This window comes from Oculina patagonica, chromosome 4 (genome assembly GCF_052425735.1).
Source record: "Oculina patagonica isolate OP01 chromosome 4, crgOcupat, whole genome shotgun sequence".
In the NCBI taxonomy this organism is placed as follows: domain Eukaryota; kingdom Metazoa; phylum Cnidaria; class Anthozoa; order Scleractinia; family Oculinidae; genus Oculina; species Oculina patagonica.
In genome coordinates this window covers 14,530,986-14,554,317 of record NC_135761.1, presented here as the reverse complement: position 1 = coordinate 14,554,317, position 23,332 = coordinate 14,530,986, and the positions used below count along the sequence as shown (strand labels likewise).

Here is a 23,332-nt window from a genome sequence, read left to right as displayed (position 1 = left end):
GGAAATAATACTCCTAGTCAGGATAAACTTCGCAGACTTAACCTATATCCTTTGTACGTAAAGTAACATATCACAAATTAGTGATCAGATATTTAACAATTATTCACCGAAGTGGAGATGAATAGTACTTTGCTAATCACCTCCGAGTTAACCAATCAGTGCAGCGAAAAGACCACCGAAAAGCACTATTCACTTGTGTGGTATATACTAATATCTGTTATCAACGATTGGCATTTCCTTTTCTCTTTTTAAACAGGTTGCTTTACAATTGACACCAATCCGCCATGCTAGAATCAGCTGGTATTGCCATAGCAACAGTGCACTCTTTACTCATCGTTATCGATATCGTCGGGCACAGTCTTGTTTGCGCGATTGTGAAGAAAAATCGAGATATGAGGTATGCCCAGGCCAAAATTAATTACATCATTAATTGACGCTAGTGAAGTTTTATCTTGAAAAATAGCAAACGATGAAAGTGTGAAAAAAAATAAAGAACGTTTGGGATAATTCCAAAATGTTAAGCAAGTCTGAACCACAGGCGAGGGTAATAACAAATTAGAAAGCTCTACTATATTTTATTGTACCAAAGCTTACGCTCCTGTCACTGCACATGGGAATAACCAAATTTGAGCGATACTTTAAATTCCAGGCTCATTGGTCGATATTTCACAAACACCTTTATAAGGATTTACCTTTAATTCCTGAAAAACGTACACTAGTACGTCCGAAATTTTCAAGCGTCTAAAATTCTAAGAGTCCGAAATATTTACAGTACATGCAGTATAAAACTTTTGAGTACGTACTTTCTTGGGCGACGCCATCATATGTATTCAAGACATGAGATAGAGCTGAAACTTGAATTCGGTTTTGCTTGTTCTTTTTATCACTGGAAAGGAATTTTTTGTTTGTTCTTTGTTTGTTTGTTCTTTTTAAAAAACATAATTCAGATGAATTTCATTTTGCAGTACACAGTTATATTTTTTATCCAGGTCCTGTAGTTTTATGATAATTGCAATGCAAGTGCCAGCTGTGCTATTGTCCTCTTCTTCCTCTTCATCAATCAAAACAATCGAAAAGTCCTCTTCGTTGTCACTAGCATGTGTTTCTTCTTTATCTGTAGCTGTCGATGACTTCAGTGATTTATCAAGAAGCTCATAATTACTTTCAATAATTTTTTTGATCCAAAAAAAAAAGAAAGCAGAAGATCCTTTTAAAAATCCTTTCACAGATAATAAAGCTAAGTATCCTTTATGGAGCGAGCTCTAGTTGAGACACTGCTTTAGAAGCGTAACGGATTGATAGAATGCAAGCACGTGAATATGGTCACTGACCGTTTAAGTACTTCTGCCTTTTTATATGTTCATATTTATTGTATTTCACAGGACTCCCATGAATTATCTCCTTGTGAATCTTGCTGTAGCGGATATCCTGTACGCAGCGTTTATAGCATCAGAGGTTATTTTGAGGCTCACTACCACCCACCCAGAGGGGACGGCTGGAAAAGTTTTATGCAAACTAATACTGATAGGTGGAACCGTCGCGTGGATTGGAGCAGTTTCCTCGATTATCACTCTGGTTGCAATCGCCATTGAACGATATTACGCAGTAGTTTATCCTCTTGGTAACAAGGGGAAACTTACCAAGGGTAAACTAAAGGTTTGTCAGTGAAAAATGTTAGTTATTGATAAGTATAGCGTGACTTGATTTAATTTGATCCCTGATAAAACAATGTGGGGTATGATTATACGGCCCAGACGTTAGCAACGTTGTCCCCAAGATCAAACGGTCCAAAGACGACAAATACTGGCAGGACTGAATCATCAATTTGTGTTCCTGAGCAGTCCAAGTTACTCTTACATCACCTTTCTGCACTCGAGTCAGTTTAAATTTTAAATATAGTCCGGATAAACAAAAATGAATTGAACTTGTTTCGACAATTGAACAATAACAACACAGAACACTTTAATTTTAAGAACAGAACATCGTTCCGGCTTCTTATAACGTATGGTCATCTGTCACAAAAATGTATCACAAAAACGAAAAAAGAATTTTTATATTTCAGGTGATCATTCTTGGTTCATGGATCTTCTCATTTATATTCAGTGTGCCAAGGTTCCTGATCAGAAACGTAAAAAGAAACGCCTGCTTGAGCATGTGGCCTCAGGAGTGGTTGAACAAGGCTAATTCCTGGATGTGGTCTACCTTGGTAGCCCTTTCCTTGGCATTGATGGTTGGGTTCTACTCCAGAGTCGTGTACACTCTGTGGTTCAAACGTGATGACGACAATCAACTCTCCTACCAACAAAGGGTAAGTGTTAACGAAAATATTCTTTAGGTTTCACACATCAAAATTGAACACTAATGCACTAGTCTGATTAGGACTCTTGCAAAGCAAATGTCGTCATGATCTTAATCGCCAGAGCATTTTTTTCTTACTGTCTTGACTATAGTACTTTACTGTCTTATTATAAAAATTCATTCTATTTGGTTACTGATTTTTTTAGGAAAAGGAATGTTTAATGTGCCTTCTTTTGCTGTTATTGCAATCACGTATCCACTGTGATCCTACAAAATGGAACAGTGCTACAGATTATGAGGTTTTTCTGGAATAAGTCTTACGCTAATAAATTACTATACATCGCATTTATGAACTTGAAAATGACCTCAGCGAGGTCGAAACGTCGTTTTTTATCGCTATATATGTTTTATCTTAAAATAAAATCAATATTCAACTAAAATTTGTATTAAGTAACCTTAATTTTATATAATATGATTTTTAAGCGATGGCGTGACATCGCTTATATGCCATCGAACGATCGGTTCGTTTTGTCTGTTTGGCCCGATCGAACAGAAAATCAAGTTTAACTTAACAAGAAATCGCCGCGTAAACACAAAAGCAAAATACTTCCGTGCAGTTAGAATGGAACACTACAATGTATAAACGAAAGAGACTAATTATATATGATGGGGTCTATTAGATTTAGTTGACAGAAATTTCTAATTCTTATAATACAAAGGGACACTGTGAGCAAGAGACCGTTTGACCTTTCTCGCAGCTTCAAAGCTTGCTCGCGCGTATCGTATGTCGTTTATCCGTGATATCACACTACAGTATAACGCAATATTTGTTGAGACAACATAGGGAAATCTAAAAAAAGTATAAAAATATAAAATAAAATATTACTTTTGTTCAATTGGGAAAATCTACGAAGAAAATGTATTATTTGCATCCTTGGTCTGTGAATTCATAACAGCTATACAATCACTAACAAGCTTCTTATGTTTAGAAAATGTAAGCTGCAGTTGGATAACAGTTTTTTCACACACAAGGTGTCAGCTACTTTTCCTCAAAATTATGTTAGACCCCTTGTGAAACGCCATCGCTTCTGCATGCATCGCGTGCCATTTATTTTTCTGTGATAGAACCTTAAAATATAGACTCTAAAACTATAAAGGCGAATTTTGTAAAAAAAAAAAAAAAAAAAAAAAAGCTGTCAAATGCGGTTGCCATAGAAGCTTCAGATTTGATGTTTAAAAATTGTTGTCAGTACATTTTTTTCAATTCTAGACTGTTGTAAAGTGACACATCTTCAAAGATGGAGAGGGCCTCAAAATTCCCCCCCCCCCCCCCCCCCCCCACCTCCCCCATGGTCTAAATAGGTTAAATCCGTGTCACATAAAATTTATTACCTCTTCCTGGTACGTTAGTTAAACTTATCATGTCTTTTCAATATTCAAAGGTGAAAGTTTTGTAGCGCGATTCCAAACTGAAGTCATTATGCTAATGAAGCAAATATTGTAAACAAAGATTCGCCTTCTGTATTCTGATTGTGAAGTTGTGAATATGGTATTGCGATTATGACAGTCCGTAGCCTGTGTACAGCCACCTCGCCCCGCTCCGCTCAAAAAAATCGCGGAGGGGATTTTTTTTAGCGGAGACGGGTGGCTGTACACAGGCTAGACAGTCAGACGGCATTATATTTTTTTGACAATTAAGGTTTAAAAACATTTGTTGATCCAATTGTTACCATCTCTCTATACACAGGGTGTCATAAGGGTGCGTAAGCGAGTTACCTTAATGGTCGTCACTGTCACTGCCATATTTGGTATCTGTTGGCTAACTGACATGATTGTCCATGTCATAGAAGACAATACATCTTACAACATTGATAACAAGGTATACACCGTTACACACACCATGATCCTTTTCAGTTCTGCTGTCAACCCATTTGTGTACGCTCTGATAAACCAGAAATTCAGAGAGAAGATGAAGGGAATGTTGAGCTGTGCAGAATCGACAGCAGTCATTGGTCCTGCTACACGGGAAGCTCATTCCACGGAGCTTGCCAACGTAACTCTCCAGATCCACACTGCAGAACCATGTTTTAGGGAGTAATGTGCCCTAGAACAATGTGTGTTGTATCTCAGTGTATACGTTCTAGAAGAACACCATTGCTCGTAGATAGATTAAATGGGACATGTAGTTGTTGATTTATTGGGAAATTAGAACTATGATTATTAGTTACAGTAAACATGAGTAAACCTTGGAAAAAAGATAGAGAAAAAAGAAATGCAATGCATCATCTGTTAAATGTTTTCTAGTCTGTGTTATTGTTCTTAACGTCTTGGTAGTCAATCAAGGATTGCTTCCATATCTTATACTTTAAATTATGCCTTAACACGTTATCCGTTTAATCAAGCTAGGGCCTACCATACAAGTGCTATTTCCTTCGACTAGTATAGAAAAAGTATGAAAAATATTTCAGATTTCAGATTTTAATTAATTGCACTATTTACAAAAATCTTGCAACAATTAAATAATAACACCAACAAAGAAAATAAATACGTAGAAGAAAGAAAATATATATTGGTGGACTAGCACGTATGGTTCTAATGTTTGTTTCTAGTCCTTCCTTACTGCGCCTTTTTTTTCTTATATTTATGTCTTTTTTCTTTTTATTGTTTGTACACCTAATTGCAATAAGGTTGTCATAGAAAGGAAAAAGGAAAAAGCCAAATAGGAATTAATTAACCGCATGCGTGAAATTTATCCGTTTAAATGGCCTTAAAATGCCTCAAAATACGACTGAATCAATTTATCTTGTTACAGCATAAAAAAATGTACTCAAAGTGTGCAGATAAAAACTCGTGAGTTTTCTGTCAATGCTACCAGTTATGAAACTTCGCTAATTAATTTTTATTTACCTTTTTTCTATGACCACGTTATTGCAATTAGGTCAGAAGTACTTCTGATTAGGTGTATGTCTCTTTAGTTTATATAATAGAGTGAATTCGTGTAACCCGTTTTTTATATGCAAATGCGTCGTGTAATATTTAAATGAGCTGTACAGGAAAACAGAAAATTGCGGACAAATCGTAATTATTTGCATGTGGAAGTCAGGTTAAAATTCAAGCATTTACCAATATGTAAAAACCAAAACAGATAACGGGGCTTAAAATTTATCATGCCTTGAATTGTCTTGCGATTTTAGACAAACATTTTATATTCAACATCCCATAAAGAAAAACAAATTAAACTTGACTGTAACACAATTCTGCGCGAGCAATCCAATGGGGAGCTTTAGCAAATCACGATGACAAACAACTTTTGTTTAGCAAACAAAAGGTTTAATGAGCAGGAAAATAGCTGTGCACGTGTTCTATTACTCTTGGCAAATTTCTTTCCCATTTTCTGAAAAACAACAATGTGAAATGACTAAATCCTGCGTGATTTGAACCAGACCGCTAATTTTCGATTTAGGTTGAACATGTTCTTGAAGTGCTTAAAGAAAGATACGTCCTGTTTACAAAGATACTTATTTTCTGTCTAACTATTAAAGTGATTTCTTTGAGGTTTTCTGACCACTCGTGTATTGTTTTATTGTACACAAACATTAGAATATTATACGACTCATTAACATATAAAAAACGGGTTACACGAATTCACTCTATTGTTTATAATATATTGTGCAGTGAAAATGTATAGCTTAAGCTTTCGAGTATGTAATGATATGTAAATGTACGTTTTGTAATATAACATTACAATCGTCTCTTGTTACAAGTCATATTGGTTGCACTTGATATTTCAATATCATTTTTGTAACAAACAAAACCTCAAGGTAAACGCAGTGATGGGTAGGAGAGATATAAAAGTGACTGGTCGGGTACCAATTTTCAAGGAATTCGGACGGGGTAATCAATACTTTAAGAAGACGCATCGGGATAACCATAACAGTGAGATGATCAAATTGGTCAAGATAAACAGCAGATTATATGGAACCGAGATAAATCAGTTCTAACCGAAGAAAAATGTATGTAAATAGACATCAATATAATGAAATTGTCAGTTTAAGATTTGGTCAGGTTCGTTTTCTTGTGGACTACAGCACCGTGCTGTTTTTTACGATGCATTCCTCATGCTCTTCCGCAGAAGGAGAGGTAAAAGGCCAGCTGTGAGTCATTAGGACTGTTCATTCTGTCGCGACAATTTTCTACTGTGTACGCTAACTGAATGAAGTAAGGAAGCGGCTGGATCCAATTCCTGTGGATATGTCGCGTCATGAATTTCATTCAACTCTGGCATTAGATCTGTGGTCCACTCTGCAGATCGCTGCTGTGCTGTGTTGTGCTTCAGAGTCGGCGGCAACTGAAGTGAGTGGCGTTTTGTATCAAGAAAGCTTCCGGGTTCTTTGTGTGGGAGGGTGAAAGCGCTCTTGCGGCGCATGGAGCCTGCTCTAGGAGATATCTTATGAACGTGATGGTTGTCATCTATCAGGAGGCGGGACTGAAGGGTAGCAAGTTTTGCACCTAACCGCCGCACTTCCTCCTTTAAACAAAAATAAGATGTAAGACCGTGTTACTAGTAATTTGAAAGAAAGACATTCAAGTCTATTTAAAATATTAAAAATCTACTTTCTGTATTCGTTCTTTTCATATCCGTTTAATGCTTGTAGAGAGTTTTGCTAATCTTGGCAGGCTGCCCGGTTTTTAAAACTTTCATCAAGTTAATCTAGAAAATATAAGCTAACCCGTGAACTTTAGTTCCAGTTTTGCAAATTTTTAGTGAGGATATCTTTTAATTCCATTTTAATTATTATTTCTTTAATTTTACTTCATTTTATTTAATTTTAGTTTAGCTTTTGTGTTCTGCAGTTTTAATTTTGATCTAGAATCCATATAGATATATTAAACCTCAATTAACCTCTAATCTTGAACAAAAAATAAAATAAAAAACCAACTGGGCCAAGGTCAAGTAACCTCGGCGTAAAAGAGTGAAAACATAAAAACTCTGTTGGTCGAGGCAAGGCCTACAATGGAAGTCACAAATAGTTGAGACACTTGTAAAGGCGATCTCTTAATCGTTCCAAATAACCTTTTTGTACCCCCCAAGCAATGTTGACAAAGATATGTGCCCTGATTTTGGTGTTTGAGATGGTTAATTCTCAACATTGCTTGGGGGCTAGCAGTCATTTGGCCCATAATTGTGCTGTGTCTCAACATTAATGTCCTGCATTGTAGTTTGAATGGCTTACCTTGAGAGCTTGGTTCTCTTTCTTCAGTGACTGCTCCTGTTGGTAAGCAGCTCTTTCCGCAACAATCTCGTCATCAGGCACCAGCATATTGTTATTTGATGAAATGGCGCTATTCACAGTTCTCTGCATCTGACGCACTAGTAAAAACTGTAAACAAAACATTGGCTTCAGTGCAACTACTATTTAACGAATAGAGAAATTACAGAGGGCCTAAAAGCCTTCGCTTTTATACGAAAAAAAGCCCACTCCATGCTTAAAACGTGCACCCCTTTAGAGGCTGTGAAATAGTTGGATGAAATGAGATGACGAAAGGAGAGTCTGTAAATACCAATACAAATTAAAAGGTCATACATATTATTTATACACTTTTCTAAGTGATGAAGCAGAAACCTTTATCTCTCTCAAAACCCAGTAAATAAGCTTGAAAAGACCCAAGAATTTCCTATTTGTGACGAAGGTTTAACCCCCGCCCTCTCCCCGCATAGAACTATATTAGGGGTATCAAATGGTCTTTGCGAGCATTTGCGAGCATGCGAGCACAGCGTTTTTCTTTGCGAGCACGAGCATTGACAAAAATTAGCCTTGCGAGCAACGAGCACTTTTCAAAAACTTACCTTCACTAAAAACCGAGCATGCGAGCACTTGTAAAATTGTGCGAGCACGAGCAAACGAGCACCCAATAAAATTTTGCGAGCATTTGCGAGCATTGCGAGCACTGCGACATTTTGAGGGACCATTCATGACTCCTTATATTCCTCCGTCCCTCTAAGAGCAATAAGCTACCTTGTGAATAAACATGAGAATTAACACTGTGGAACAGTCCATGTGAATCAGGACAAAGTCCAATGCATACATCAAGTCTGGGTTGGTGCTTCCTTTCGTTGTGACTCTGATATTAACAAAAAGAAAATATCAACAAACAACTGTACTGGAGCATAATTTTTACATTAATCTGACCTTTCATTGATAAAACAGATCTACTTTTACAACGTTTCAATCTTTAACCATCCTAATAGTCTAAACATGACTTTTTTTGTTTCTGAAGCTGTTCTTCTTCAGATATTTTCAAATATTCTTTTTCTATATATGTATACCCCCTATCATTTAACCCTATAAATTTAAAGGGGATTTATCAACGCTGTTTTACATGGTGAATAAACTGATGGCTCGTTCTGCGTCGTTAAAACCAAGAAATGTTTTCTTCTCTCTTTATGCCAAGCCCATTCTACTGAGTCTTTCTCTAATCCCAGGCAAACAGTCAATGGACACTTACAAAACGTTTTTGCTTTAAGTTAGTTTATTCCAGATTCACAAAACCAAATTGCGGCTATCTGATACACAGACGTGGTTGAGAAACCGCCATTTTGGATTTATTTAGAACGTCGGAGAAGACCTGAGAACCAGACTTAATTTATCGACTAGTCTACACTGACCTGACAACCATGAGGAAACTGGTGACGAACATGGCGTTATAAATGGCCCAACTGATATACTTGCTCTCGTTGTAAGCTGCCGGAGCATTTCTGATCTTATAACAAAGCCACATTCCCCAAATCAACACCACTATGTCACCTATAATGACAGAATGACGTGAAAGTTAAAAAAGCTGATTAAAAAATAATGTAACATTGGTTTATTACAGCGAAAACATCCCTGCTAGCAGAGTCTCTTTTTGCTCTACTTTGAGAGAAAACAAGCTTTAGAGGTAAATTTGTTAGAAAACAGAGTTGCAGATGTGGTCGCACCGCCACACAACAGTTTAGGAACTCGCAGGTGTGCAAAATTTAATTGACCTTGCAAATAAATTATTGCCGCGACATAACTCTGAGTCTATAAACGACGCAACATAACCCTTAATTGAACACAACACTTATTTAACGGAAATTCCATGAACTACACGTGAATGTTCAATTAAAAGGCTAACAATTTTGGCTCTTACCAAATATGACTGTGAGATCAAACCAATTCTCTACACATCGATCATACTTTAGGTCATCAGATGTCATTGCTGTTTCAACGATGGGTGGCCGCATTACTGTCCAAACAGACAGATAACAGGAGAAGAGTAGCACTAGGAGACATAGCCGCTTGAGCAACACTCCGTCAGATAAGGCAAGTTTCTGGGCTGAGCGCACGCGGAAAATTAACGCCACTCTGTTGATGACAAAAATAAACGTGTATAAAGCAGTACATTTTTGTCACTGTCTGTCTATCTGTTTGACTGACTGCTTGTCTGCTTGTTTGCTTGTCTGCTTGACTGCCTGTCTGCCTACCTACCTGTCAGCTCGAATACCAAGAAGACCCTATTGATGCATGTTCATTTTGCATAAAAATTTACTCTTTGAGTTATTCGTAAGACTCAACTGATAATAAAAGAAAACGTGTTTGAAAACAAATCTTGCCTCCATGTTTTTAGAGCCAAGGGCCCGTAAACAAGAACGAATCCAATATGGCGGAGCCACGGTAAGACAATACAGCGGAGAGTGGTGGGTTCAAAGTATGAAACGATAAGCTGCAAATGGAAATAAAGAACGTTCGTGTGAATAGCGAAAGCAGCGAAGTTACAACGCTATTTATTGACAAAGTCGATGACGCTTCTTTAAGAACTTACCGTTGAATTCATGAGCATGGCGCCCAGTAAAATAATTTCCATAAATTTTGGACTCGAGGCTTTAAATATCTGGAAAAAAGGAAAACTTCAGTCTAGTCAAGTTTAGCCTTGGTTAATGCAAAGAGATATTTTCTGAGATTTTGCGGCTACTGTAGTAATGTAACAGTTAGCCTTGTTAACTGGTTGGAAAATAAAAGAATTTTTAAAAAGTACACGGAAACATATTCTGGTTAAACCTATTTTTACGTGGCCTGAAAGCAGGACCTTTTCTTTACGCCTGTGCGGTTGTTTATGAACGTGTTAGAAACACGAGACTGAGTATGGGGGAGCCCGAGTTACACATGAGGGTCTCTTTACACAAGGGCTTTTGCTTTCTATCAACTTGCTCCAAATACTAACATTATAGAAAAAATGGTAGTGTCTAGTTCTGTGAAAAAAGACAGGAAACGTAACGCGATTTTTATGACCGTGCTTACATAGCCTTATACAAAGTACCTCGTAATAAGATAACTATCGCATACCCTGTCCTTCCAGTGCATTCCAACGTACACTGCAAACGCTATAGCCACGCCCATAATGACGCCATTCAGAGCACACAACGTCAGCCGGATCACGACCTTCAAGCTGTAAACGCATGGACTGTCGTCGACGCACTCGTCACACCCAACATTGCAACGAATGCACTCGAAGCTATCTTCGTAAGAGTTCGGCTCTCCTCGGAGCTTGCGGTCATGCTCGAGCTCGATACGGGTTCCGTTGAACGCTTTTAGAGACGCGTGACTGTCTGGAAAATAAAAGCCACGCTTGCACGTGCAAATATAGCTTCCTCGCTTAAATCCTTGGTTGGACATCTTTTCACACTGTAAAAGAAAAAGGCAAAAATAGCAACACGACAATTTCTCCCCCTTTTTGTTTATTCAATGTTGATGGATTTATTAATTTTCTGATTGTTTTATTATTAAAAGATTTAACTTGCCGCATTCACTATATTCAATCTTTATGAAGAAACCATTTATTAGTTTAAGATCGCTTAAGTTTTAACAACTGCTTTTTTCTCTCAGACAATTCTTTTATAGAATGAAAGGGAAGCATTTCCGTGACTTAATTTTATTTTCTAAACAAAAACCTAAAAGTTTGGGACAACAAGAAATGCTTTGGGACCATGATTCGGGCCAAATGCCAAGTGTTTTGAGTTCCTTGATCACGCGACACTGTAGAGCGGCTTAAATTTGCTCTATTACCATTTAATTCCAACAAAGTGTTTAATCAGAGTTTTTGAAATCATGCCTGCATTTAGCTGATATTAAGCTGATACCTTTGTCGATGGCTTGCAGAGGTGAGTACCCATAAACTCCATCAAATTACCAAACGTATAGTCTATTCCATTCTTGTCTCCGTCATCAGATTCAGAGGAGACCTGGTCATCACACTGATTGATGTCAATGTCGCTGAGTACCACGTCTATGCTAACCACGCCACTAAGAAAAACATTTTTTTTTAGAACCGGTTATGTATTAAAGTGTCTCTTTATATGTATGATTTCGGTACCCTGTGGTTTATCTCTGGTGGCTCCAATAAAATGGTGTGGTGTGGGAGACAAGGTGTCCTTACGTATTGGGCTGATTATTGTGCGTTCACAGTACCTTTCTGCATGGGCAAGACCTTCAACCAGCATAGCAACCTTTAACCAGCATAGCAGCAGACACTTAGGCTGAGGAACCCGGCAGTAAAATTACGGTAACTAGCCCTTGAATCAACGAAGTTATCTAAAATATTCAGGTTTTTCTTTAAGTCATAAAGGCAGCTGGCCGTTGATTGTTATTGCCTAGTTAAAGAAGCATGAATTCAAAGCAAGTCAAGAGAAAGCCCCTGAGAGCAGGCGGTTTTTCCGCCCGCTGTTGTTGGGTGATTACGTCAGCAGTTGATTTGTTAAACCAAGTTGCTTTCCTCATACAAAAATGTGATAACCAAAAATGGAAAAAGCATCTACGCGATTCTGAATTTGACCTTTCTTGATCCAATTTGAAGTGCTTTGAGACAAGTTGTTTACACACAAGATTTCCAATCTTATAATTTTGTGATATGATTGACAACCAACAACAGGGCTAAGATTATTAAAAATCTTCATTTGGTATTTGTATTATGCTTGTTTTGTTTCTCCCTTTCTTTTATTTTATTGTTCATTCCTTTTCTCTGAAACAAAGAGGGGAAAAGACCCAACCTAATCAAAAATCACGAAAATTTCGAGTTATCCAAAATCTCCATGATATTTGCACGTTCTCTTCCAATAAAAAACTTCGTTTCGACTGCGGGGTATAACAAAGTCATTCGCAGAACACTGTGAGCGTAGAATTATCTCCCTGCATTAACTCGGCTATTTTTTAATATTGCCTGATAATTTATGGAGATAAAAGTAAAAGCCAATCGGAAACAACGGTGGAAGACAATCCATTTTATTATTAACTGCAAATAAAGAAAAAAGTCCCTAAGATATTGCACATGGTATGAATTAACTTTGAGTGGTTCGAAAAATAGAACCTCTTATCTGCCTTGCCAAGTCATAGATATGTGTTTTGTTGACCACCAATACTTATCTTTCGGTTTCTGGCCTTAAATTATAATCTCCTTTTCACAAGATGCAGAACAACCCCTCAATGGACTCGCCTTGGTAAAAAAGATAATTCATCTTCATGTGATAAGTTAGCTTATTTTTTAACAGGTCTCTATTATCAAATAAAAGGAAACGTCAATCATCAGTATTGGTGGAGGACACTTTTTCATTATCGAAACAAAAGCTACATGACGCTGTAAGCATCGAGGAAATTTAAAGTACTTCGGAAACATAAAAACCACTTACCGTATCTGTCTTTGCAAGTCAAATACATGGATTTATTGTCTATTGATATTTACTTTTCAGCTTTTCTCTTTATTTGGCACGTCTTAACCTTGGAAGATATCTCTTACAAGACTTAAAACATTATGAAATAAATCCGTTGTAAATATTTATATAAAGGAAGTTTCTCGCCTAGCTGGATGATCGTAAAGTGATGTGCATAAATATCAGTCTTCCTTCATAATTACCATAAGGTGACACAATTAACCATATATACAAAGAAATGACATGCATTTCCCTTTAAACATGCAGCCACTTTAAATTGGACTTTACGCAGGTGGAAAAATTTTCTCATTTTCTTTTTGAGCAACGTGATATTAGTTCTAAAACTGGAAACTCCCCTCCCACCAGCAGGTTGTTTTCCCTTAAATTATTAGTGGCTTCAGCGTGCTTCTTTTTTAAACCCACTCATACGCCTTTTTTCATACGCCCTCGTCCTGTGTAGCTAATCAAATAATACTTGAACGAAATTGAAATGTTCTACAATGCAAATTTTAGCTGTGAAGAGTTGACAGCGCGCAGTAAGTGGAATATTTCCAAAATTAAACTTGCAACGAAATAGAAACAATAAAAAAAAGTTACAAACGTACGCAAAACAAAATTGATCCACGAGAGAGCATTTGCAAAAATTAAAGTGTCCTTTGGCAGTACCCGACGCAGTAAACCGTTTTAAGAAACGTGAATTTGCAAACATGAAAACACGCTTAGGTTTGCTCATTTTCCGGAAATCATTAGGCAGTCACTCATAATTAAGAGAAAACATCAACAACAGAGAGATAGAAACCCAACACTTTTTCACTTATAAAAAAAAATTAAGATAAATGCCTGAAAGATCTGCAAAAATAACCGTAATTGCCTCCAGCATGTGTTAGAGGGCAGTGCACTCATACACACATGGACACACAAAAAGAATATATGTGTTAAGGTACTTACAGAAAGTCATCTGTTTCATTGTAGAATGGAGCGAGATAAGTTACCATCCAGACCTTGCCTCCAAAGCAGTCGAAGTAGGGACGCGTCCATGTCCCGTCCTCAAACGTCACATGCGGGAAAGCGCGCTTTTTCCGCTCATTTGTCGTGGTTGTATTGAATCGCTCTTGGTAAAAACTCGTAACACTCGCGGGCGTAAAGTTGAGAGCCTTGCGTTTGGGCTTGTGCCACCAAATGGCGTTTTGATCTGTCGTGTAGTCATACCCCTCACTCGCGCTCACTATATCAATCACGTGAACACTTCCGTTCAGCTCGGGATCTCTGAAAGCGTACGGGCAAAATCTCGTGTAATTTTTATACAAATAGTTATCGAAGCAAATCACCGATCCGAAAACGGGCGGCGAGAATAAAACGATCGAGCGTACAAAATCGTACAACAGCGCGTCGTTAGCGGCAACGGGATAACCGTTTTCTCCAGGAGACCGCCATAACGATGTCATAAGGTTAGCCACTTGGACGGTCAAGAGCGCTTCCTTCTTCCAGCGCCGTTCGTCAAATGTTATGTTCAAAAGATCAACTTTGTCACAACCTTTATTTTCGCGAAGCTGTTGCTCGACGTCTGCAACTCGGCGAAGAGCCCCGATTACATCCTCAATCCTGCTTTTAGTGTTCTCTTCTGCAGTCGTTGGCTCGTCTTCGGCGTTCGCGCCGCAGCGATTGGAAAAATGGTGAACAATTATTGCCACAAACACAGCTAACCGTACCGATATCATCGCAAAAACTAAAAACCAAATTTCCCGCAGATCTAAAAGAGGCCGGAGAAAAGTCAAACCTGGTCTATGACAAAACTTTGCGCTAAAAACACATGGTTCTGCGAAAAGGACGAGTCTTACAACCGTGCGTGCGTCAAGGAAAACAGGTATATTGTGGATTGGATTGATTGACTGAATGCATTATGAACACATGAGATGATTAAGCTTGATTACTACAAAATTCATACTGTGATTAACTGTCATAACCATTTCTGTTGTTACTGCTTTATAATGCAGTTTTAAGTATGGTAGTTAAGTAAAAAAAAATGGTGCTTTTAGCAAAAGTAGTTCGTATTTTCGCCGCTTTATCTATCGCCTACATTATCGTCAGCGTAAAATATAAAATTTGCCACGCTTCCATTTTTTTTCTTTTTACCGGAACAGTTGTGCAGGCCGGTTTCCTGTAGGAGGAATATTTAATTGGATTGTTTCTCGTTTGCTTTATTCAAAATATAAATCTACTTCAACTGAATTGTAAACTTTTGCACAACCGTAAAACAAAACTTTCTAAGTGATGAAGAAAGTTCTAGATTATACCGAAAGGCTAGATGAGTTTTCTTTCTATTTTATTATTTTATAGTATTTTGTCTTTGTTGTAGTACTGAATAATACATATATTAGTGTTGAAAATGAAGAAGGAAAAAAAATTCTTTGTATTGCGTTAGCTAACACAGTTTCCAAAACTTACATTATAACAGGAAACATGAAGTATAAATGAAAAACATTTGTACAGTTGAAGAGCTTAGCCTGCATTCGTATCTTCCTTTTCACACGAAAAAGATTCATTAGCTCTTCAGATGGACTTTAAGGCGTCGATCTCAAATCCGTTCTATTGGTCCTTTAAAACCCTAGAGTGCCATTTGAACGCCAATATACAGAATACACCTGCCTTGTCAATTAACAGAAAGCACCTTTAAAAACTTCTAAAGAAACTCTATCACTTTTAATCGCACAACACTTCTAGCAAAACCTATCGTTAGCAACTACTTTCCCTTTTGATCCACCGACAGGCTTTCATTTCTAGTCTCCGCAATCACTATCGTCCACGAATTTTGCCGAATAGCAGGTGTTTGCGAGATTAGCAATTTTTGTTATGTCCAAACAAATTTTCCCTCGCTCAACAAGAAAATTTTGCCTCTGTTTGAATAGTCCTGGGGAGATAGTTAGATTTGACAATATTCAAAACAGTTTACGCCCCTTGTTATCTGAAACTGCCTTAGAGCAAATTGCAATTCTTCAAAAGTAAATGTTGCGGCCATCACCAACTTTCTTCCATATCTATTAAAGACGTTCGTTTAGGCATGAAAATTTCCATTTCTGTTATTGACATCATCAGTGAAATTGTTTTTTCTTTCCTTCCTGTTATATCAGTCGACTGCAAGATTAAGGAAAATAAAGTTCATTTTCTACTCTATTTATTATACACTGGAACAACACTGACACACTTCAGGTTAAATTTTTTAGCCGAGATGATATTTGGAACACTGTCTTTGAGATTTGATAGAAAAAAATTGTAAAGAACTTCAGTTTCTGCTGGATCCGACAAATGATTTGTTTTACTGTTAACTAATAATGTCACTCTACCGTGTTAATGGAAACTCCCAGTCTTTAAGTCAAAAAGTAAACAATGCTATTTCCTTTTAATAATACCTCCCATCTCCTTTCCCAGGCCCCGGGCGTTTTCGTCTGAGCCAACAGCCATTGCCGTTATGTATGTTTACGTCGGACAAGCTAGTTTCGCCACCAAGCCTCGCTTTCGAACATGTATCAGGGCTATAGCTATTACTTCAGAAGAGATCGCCCGTGGCACGAAAATGACTACATCAGAAGCTACATTTATAGACATAAATTATTGAAATTAATTATTCAAATTTAGGCGCAACTGTTTTTAAATGACATGAAATTCTCATTTCATTATATTCTTCTCTTTGATAGACTTGAATAGTTCATTTACGGAATAAGAATAGAAGCATCTTTCAATGCTTTTATAGCTCTTTAAACACATTGTACTTCTAGAAGTTTAAAACCTTAAAACTTAAAACAATACAAAATTAAAAAGAATAGGCACGCCAGAAATTAAAACAACAAAATGGAATGAATATTAATAAGTGACTGTTTATTTATTCCCGGCCTTTCCCTTTTTCCCGTACATTGCATAAACTAATCGCACAAATTGGAAAATTATGTTGTCTACTAAGTACATAGAAATAACGTTTATTCAGGAACTTCAATATCACGTTTTTGTTAAAAGATTGTATAGTACAGTCGAAGCTCTCCTAACGACACTCTCGTGCGGCGCTCTCTCGGCCGCCTGTTGCCCGTTTCTCCCACACCTCTTTCTCTCGTGGCGACATTCCCGTGCGGCCCGACACTCGCCGCTTTCTTCTTGTTTGCTCCCGTGCGGACACCCATCCTTCCCTCGGCTCTGTTCTTGTTCTTTCTCTCGCCGTTCGTCACCGTGCCATTCAGTGTGTCTCCCTCCGTCCCCCTTCGGTCCCCTGCGTCATCTTTCCCTTCCCTCTCCGCTTCGCACTCCGGCCAGCTCCCACACTTCGTCCCGAGGGTGTCCGCTACAGCTTCGACTGTACTTTAAAATCCTTTTAACCTTAACACTCTTTTGTGATGAGCGTCACGCAGAGTTTATAACAGAGTATTCTTTACCAACTTACATTATTTTCACCAAAAAATGTTTCGTGTTAATAACGGTCTTAAAGGAATATTTTACCTGAAAAAATTGAAAATTTTGCCTTCTCAATTACAGTTAGAAAGGTTGTCGCAAGATCTCCGTAGCTTATCGCTAGAATAACCTCAGGGACAACAAGCTTTAAGAATAAAAATTAACGCCAACTAATCAACTAAGGCTGGAGGACCAGGCTAGAGGATTAAGGTATAAATAATTTATGTCAACTAACTAATCCAAGCATCAATTTCATCGTTTATATTTTAACTTTTCTATGATGATAAGTCTGAAAATAAACCGCAAAGTGAGTTTGCGGATAAAAGCACTGAAACAATTCTTTAGTATTTCTGCTGAAAAAATTACCAAATGGCGCGGTCCGTGGATATTTTTGTTGGTGATTTAGAGTTAAGCTCTGAACAGTCGTCACTACACTAGTACTGAACAGCTAAATTAGATGAAAAAATCTCACTACAGCGAGAATATAGAACAACCTGCTGATTGGAATCAGACTGAAGTACGTTAAATGAATAATGCTGCTGTCTATAAGACATCCGTTTTTTGGTAACGCACTCGATCAGTACGTTCGTATGCCTAGATTTAGTATATATTCAAAAGAATTTCTGATAAAAAGATGCCGTTTTATATTTCGGTTAAACGTGTTGGTTTCTTCACTTAAAGTTTATTTGTCTTGAACAGAGACGCAGGACTTTACGAAAAATGTTCCCTTACACCCCAGTTCTCTGCAAGTACCAAGAAAGACAAGATAAGTGAAACAAATAAATTTTGAAAACCTAGCTTGCTCGATGATTTTAAAGCAAGTGACATGCCCTTCCCAAATGACTAAACGCTATTGTGTGTCTCTTATAATTACTATTTAACAACAATTGGTCCAGAGTTTCAGGTCTTTTAAAAGAATCTGGCCTGTGTTTTAACAAGTACGTTTGGTAGTTTTCTAACGGTCTACATAAATTCACTTGACACTCAACAAAGTTGTCCAATTGTGTTTTTCACTGCTTGTCTCACCTCTCCGATCTTCCAACAATAAAGAATCGGGTTCAGGGAGGAGTTAAAGTAGACAAGGGTTGCCGTAGCTAGCCAAGCCATGCTATACTTCATGTCATTTACCCTTAATATAGACACGATACAAAACGGAACATAGCAAACAACCAGAGCCAACTGCACCCATAATATGCTAGATACTGTCTTCTTGTATCGCGCAATATTCATTGGAATTCCTCCTCCGTTCGGTTGCTCTTGGTGAACTTGCTCCTGATGTTGTCGCAGTTTTAAGAAGATCCTGACGTAAGAGAATATCGACGTTGCTAGACAAAAAATTGCAGAAATAAAGGCGATGATCCAAGCGATACCAAAATACCGAAATTGCATCAAACCACATGAAACACCAACCAACCAAGAACATATTACAAAGGCCTGAACTCGCCTCAGTGTTACAGTTTGTCTGTATCTCAGTCCCAGTGATAAAGCAAGAAGTCTGTCCACACTAATTGCGGTCGATGCGAGGATCGATACACCACACAGCATAATACTTAAGGCAGGATTCCCTTCCTTGACGTAGCTAATAATGTTCGAGTTCATATCAGCTATGTGTGACACAAAAAATGTCGCATGAAGGGGATGCGAAATGAGACCAACGCAAAGATCAGTGACTGCCAGGCATCGAAATAAAAGTTTCGTTGGAGGATGAAGAGAAGTCACTTTGGGAAGAACAATTAGTATCAAGATATTTCCCAGAGATGCGGTGAAAGACAGAACAATGTTCAAAGCTGCAAGGAATGCAACTACGCCTGTTGGCCATGGAAGCGTTCTTGGGTTAGTGTCAAGGTTGCTTGTATAGTTTTCGTCTACAGGAAAACTCGCCATTATTGTTCTGAGTGTCAGTCAGCACTTCGAACAGCTTGTTACATAAAGACGGTTTAGTTGTAAATAAATAAAGTTTAGCTCACCAATGATTACTGAATTGACTACGTCCGTCAAATGCCTAGTTGTTTTAATTCATTATGTAGCTATATCACGGTGACAGTTCTGAGGGCATTAGACTTTCAAATATTTTTTTTTTTTTACTCTAATCTATTATCATGAAGTTGGCTTTCTTCCACATTTTGGCTTAGGGATTATCCTAACCATCAAAAAAAGAAATTAGATATATATGTAAATTTTATAGCTCGCCATAGATACAGAACCAACACAAAAAATGCACGATCGATCGGTTGCGCACTTTTTTAAAAAATACTGTGAAAGATCACTTTTAAAAAATAAATTTAAAACTGTTTTGTTGATACTGGTGTTTTGCAGTCATCAGCATTAAGCTTGCAGTTTTCAGAAAAAGAATTAAAGTGTTTTAATGTTGTATAAAAGGCAAATAATCTCTTTAAGTAAACTTGGCAGTAGCTACATGCCAATCTACATACATTAGCGAACTTGACCCACAACACACCTGTTTCATTGTGAACTTCAATGCTTGTATTACCTGAAATGACTCGTCCCCAGTCGTCTTCATATAGCATGCGGCAAAGGGAGAAGCACGCGCGCGAGGTGGGGGAGCAAAGGATGATCCCCTTGCGCTCCCTTTGGTACCCATCTCTCCCTCCGCTGTATCTTTGCCGCGTGCTGTATGAAGACGACTGGGGACGAGTCAGTTATCTGAATTGGGTTCAGAAATAGAGGATATAACACAATGGCGAGAAGATATGAATTTCCTGTTCTTTTGGCAAAAAAGATTTCTCACGAGTTCGCTACGCTCAGTCGTGAGGAATCGTTTTCAGTGCTACGAAAATATAAAATTCACATCTTTGAGCCAACGTGTAATGTTCTTTTTATTATATGGGTTGATATTGCCGTTTGTTTTCAGTTTCGGTTGTCTCGTCGTGGTGTTCTCGTCCCTTCCCGGGGAGGACGCGCCTCTCCTGGGGGCGTCTGGGGCGACTCATGTTTTGTGTGGCATTCCTCATGTCTCCATGGGTTCCGTTGCTCAAGTGATATATTCTCGTGGCAAAAAAGATTTCTCACCACTGAGCGCAGCGAACTCGCGAGAACATAAAATTTTTGCCACGAGAACATAGAATTCACATCTTCTGGCAAATCATGGTAGTTCTGTTACACTGTCAGGGTATTGACATATCATTAACTCTTTTGAAAATAGTTAACTGGCTCACAATGCGGCTATTAGCTTTATTCGTGCATACATCGAGATGGAAGGGATTTATAAAAGGAGACCGAAAATGGCATCGCCATCAACTTATCACACGCTCAAGACCTTCAGTAGCAAGTATAAGTGTGTAACAAGCAACTTTCAAAGGTCTCAATCCTCACGCAAATGAATGCAACTAAAGGATCATTTAGCAATTTTTCAAACTAAGTTCCTAAGGTAACATGCCCCATGACCGCCCCCTCCCCCTCCCCCCCCCCCCCTAAGATGAAAACGGCTTCCCAGTTTGATTTTTTCTGAAGACATATCTCACGAGAATACTGTAAGTATATTATTTCGACAACACAATTTTTCTCTGGTGGAGGGGGGGTGTTGGGGTCGGCGTGCTCCACCCACCCTCTAGGCTCCCACCTTCAGGGCTCGCAATCCCTCGTCTGTGATTAAACTTTGGCTGCGGCCCTGTTATAGAAGGCTTTCGAAATCCTGTGGGAAAGTTGAAGGTGAGATTTAAATTTTTATTGATGTTCAAGAAGAATAAAGCGCTAATAAGCACTCTGTTATTTACTGTTTTTTAAGTGAATGCTTGTGTTGATGTAAATATTCTAAATGAAAGTGTAAAAGTCAAAACGACCATTTCTTCGCTAACTTGGTCACACTTTGGTATTAATTGAAGTAAAAAAAAAAAAAAAAAAAAAAAAAAAAAAAAAAAAAAAAAAAAAAAATTGTAAACTGGCATCAAATTTGTCTAGCTGATTGTGTCCTTCACTGCTTGTCTCACTTCTTTAATCTTCCAGCAATAAAGAATGGGGTTTAAAGATGAATTTAAATAGACAAGAGTTGTCGTAGCTAGCCAAGACATATCATACGTTTTATCATTTATCCTAAATATAGACACCATACAAAACGGAACATAGCAAACAACTAATGCTACTTGCACCCACGATATGCTAGATACTGTCCTCTTGTATCGCGCTATATCAAATGGAATTCCTCCACCGTTCGGTAGTTCTTGGTGAACTTGCTCTTGCACATGAACTTGATGCTGACGCAATTTTAGGCGGATCTTTGTGTAAGAGAAAATTGAAGTAACCAGGCAAAGTATTGCAAAAATAAAAGCTACAATCCAGGTTATACGAAAATTCCAAAAATGTATCAATCCACATGAAACACTAAGGAACAAAGAACATATTACAAATGCACGAACTCGCCTCAGCGTTACAATATGTCTGTATCTCAATCCCAGCGTTAACGCAAGAAGTCTGTCCACACTTATTGCAGTCGATGTGACAACCGAAACTCCACAGAGCACCAGACTTATAACAGGATTTATATTCCCAATGTGATTTATAATACTTAAGTCCATCGTTGTTATGTAAGAAATCAAGAACGTAGCATGAAGTGGTTGCGAAATAAGACCAACGCAAAGATCAGTGACTGCCAAGCATCGAAATAAGAGTTTTGTTGGAAGATGAAGAGAAGTCACTTTAGGGAGAACAATTAGGATCAAGATATTTCCCAGAGATGCGGTGATGGACAGGACAATGTTCAATGCTGCAAGAAATGCAACTACTCCTGTCGGCCATGGTGGCGAGGTTGTTTGGACAAACTTTCCTGTGTAGTTTTCGTATACAGTTAAGTTCGCCATCACTGTAGTTTACACTTAGCAATCATAGTCATATTTGCATAATTCGACCAGCTTGTACTAGAAAGGGAATTCGATTCGCTTAAATTTCCAGATATGACGTCCATCAAATTTCAGATGTGATTTTACAGCTTCTTTACTACAGCAATTTGCTCGATGACAGTGACAGGTTGTGGGGCATTAGACAAATGATTACTAGTTTGACTTTGTTATTGAGTTTGAAGTCGTCTTCTTTAATAACCTCCTGTAGGGATCGTCTTACAGGTTAAACATAGATATGAAATATGCTAATTTAATTGTTTCAGCTACAGAACCAATACAGGTTAAAAAACAAATTGAGCTCCTTGACAGTTCGCTTACTTGAGTTTTTATATAACACGAAGTAGGATTATCACTTCTGTAAGTTATAAACAGAACTACCTTATCTACGATTCCGTAATCATTAGCATTTGATTTAGAGTGATCAGATGAAAGAAGATGTTTTTTGTTTTGTTTTTTAAACTGAACCAAAAAATAATCGTATCATCTCCTAACACAATTAAGTTGTCACTTTTGTTTTGCAGCAAGATGTGGATTTTCATTAATTAACTTGATAGATACACCTGTTTGATTGTGTGCTTCACTGCTTGTTTCACTTCTCTGATCTTTAAAAAAAAAACGGGTTTAGAGATACGATTATTAGTGCCCTAAATTTTTTTCCTGTTTTTATCTTAATATTGGCACATGCAACAGAAAAAACAACTCGAAACGACCTAACTTGTCAACTGCGCCTGCTGGGAACCATTTTTTCAAATCCTACTATATTCAGTGCAATGCCTCCACCGTTTTGTAAAATGTAAAAGATAAGGAAAATGTCAAAAAAAAACACGAGTGAAATGAAATGTTGCTTAAAGTGCTCATGCACTTGTAGCTTCGAGATAGCTGCTTTCCAGGCATGCCACTGAAACAGAGAAGAGATTATTTAATGGACATAACATGGTTCAAATTATCTTACTGATAATAATCCCTTTGAAATGATGTCATGATTCCGGAGATATGGCCATTTTATTTCTCGATGAAATAAAAG

General features: G+C 37.8%; 4 protein-coding genes across 4 annotated transcripts; 1 reads left to right on the top strand and 3 right to left on the bottom strand.

Annotated features, from left to right (window-relative positions):
* The first annotated feature begins 284 nt into the window (after positions 1–284).
* LOC144651602 (pyroglutamylated RF-amide peptide receptor-like) lies at positions 285–4,396 on the top strand. Its single transcript, XM_078511544.1, has 4 exons — positions 285–397; positions 1,383–1,656; positions 2,063–2,308; positions 4,046–4,396. Exons 1-4 carry the CDS (start codon positions 285–287, stop codon positions 4,394–4,396), a joined length of 984 nt encoding a protein of 327 aa, XP_078367670.1.
* Positions 4,397–5,946: 1,550 nt separating this feature from the next.
* LOC144649615 (putative G-protein coupled receptor CG31760) lies at positions 5,947–14,928 on the bottom strand. Its single transcript, XM_078509142.1, has 10 exons — positions 13,970–14,928; positions 11,459–11,621; positions 10,665–11,003; positions 10,144–10,212; positions 9,935–10,044; positions 9,472–9,686; positions 8,966–9,104; positions 8,316–8,421; positions 7,533–7,679; positions 5,947–6,826 (listed from the first exon to the last, which is right to left on the bottom strand). The coding sequence occupies exons 1-10, from the start codon at positions 14,737–14,739 to the stop codon at positions 6,461–6,463; spliced, it is 2,424 nt and encodes an 807-aa protein (XP_078365268.1). The 5' UTR covers positions 14,740–14,928; the 3' UTR covers positions 5,947–6,460.
* Positions 14,929–18,439: 3,511 nt separating this feature from the next.
* Positions 18,440–19,339, bottom strand: LOC144648168 (melanocyte-stimulating hormone receptor-like). Its single transcript, XM_078507797.1, has one exon. It carries the CDS (start codon positions 19,337–19,339, stop codon positions 18,440–18,442), a length of 900 nt encoding a protein of 299 aa, XP_078363923.1.
* Positions 19,340–21,369: 2,030 nt separating this feature from the next.
* LOC144648167 (melanocortin receptor 4-like) lies at positions 21,370–22,269 on the bottom strand. The gene has a single exon (XM_078507796.1). It carries the CDS (start codon positions 22,267–22,269, stop codon positions 21,370–21,372), a length of 900 nt encoding a protein of 299 aa, XP_078363922.1.
* Between the last annotated feature and the right edge of the window lie 1,063 nt (positions 22,270–23,332).

Coding starts and splice junctions, on each gene's coding strand:
- LOC144651602 (XM_078511544.1), top strand. CDS start 285: ATGCTAGAATCAGCTGGTATTGCCATAGCAACAGTGCACTCTTTACTC. Junction 1,657..2,062: donor TTACCAAGGGTAAACTAAAG/GTTTGTCAGTGA, acceptor TTTATATTTCAG/GTGATCATTCTTGGTTCATG. Junction 2,309..4,045: donor AACTCTCCTACCAACAAAGG/GTAAGTGTTAAC, acceptor CTCTATACACAG/GGTGTCATAAGGGTGCGTAA.
- LOC144649615 (XM_078509142.1), bottom strand. CDS start 14,739: ATGATATCGGTACGGTTAGCTGTGTTTGTGGCAATAATTGTTCACCAT. Junction 11,004..11,458: donor TCTGCAAGCCATCGACAAAG/GTATCAGCTTAA, acceptor TTTCTTTTACAG/TGTGAAAAGATGTCCAACCA. Junction 6,827..7,532: donor AAGAGAACCAAGCTCTCAAG/GTAAGCCATTCA, acceptor TTTTGTTTAAAG/GAGGAAGTGCGGCGGTTAGG.
- LOC144648168 (XM_078507797.1), bottom strand. CDS start 19,339: ATGGCGAGTTTTCCTGTAGACGAAAACTATACAAGCAACCTTGACACT.
- LOC144648167 (XM_078507796.1), bottom strand. CDS start 22,269: ATGGCGAACTTAACTGTATACGAAAACTACACAGGAAAGTTTGTCCAA.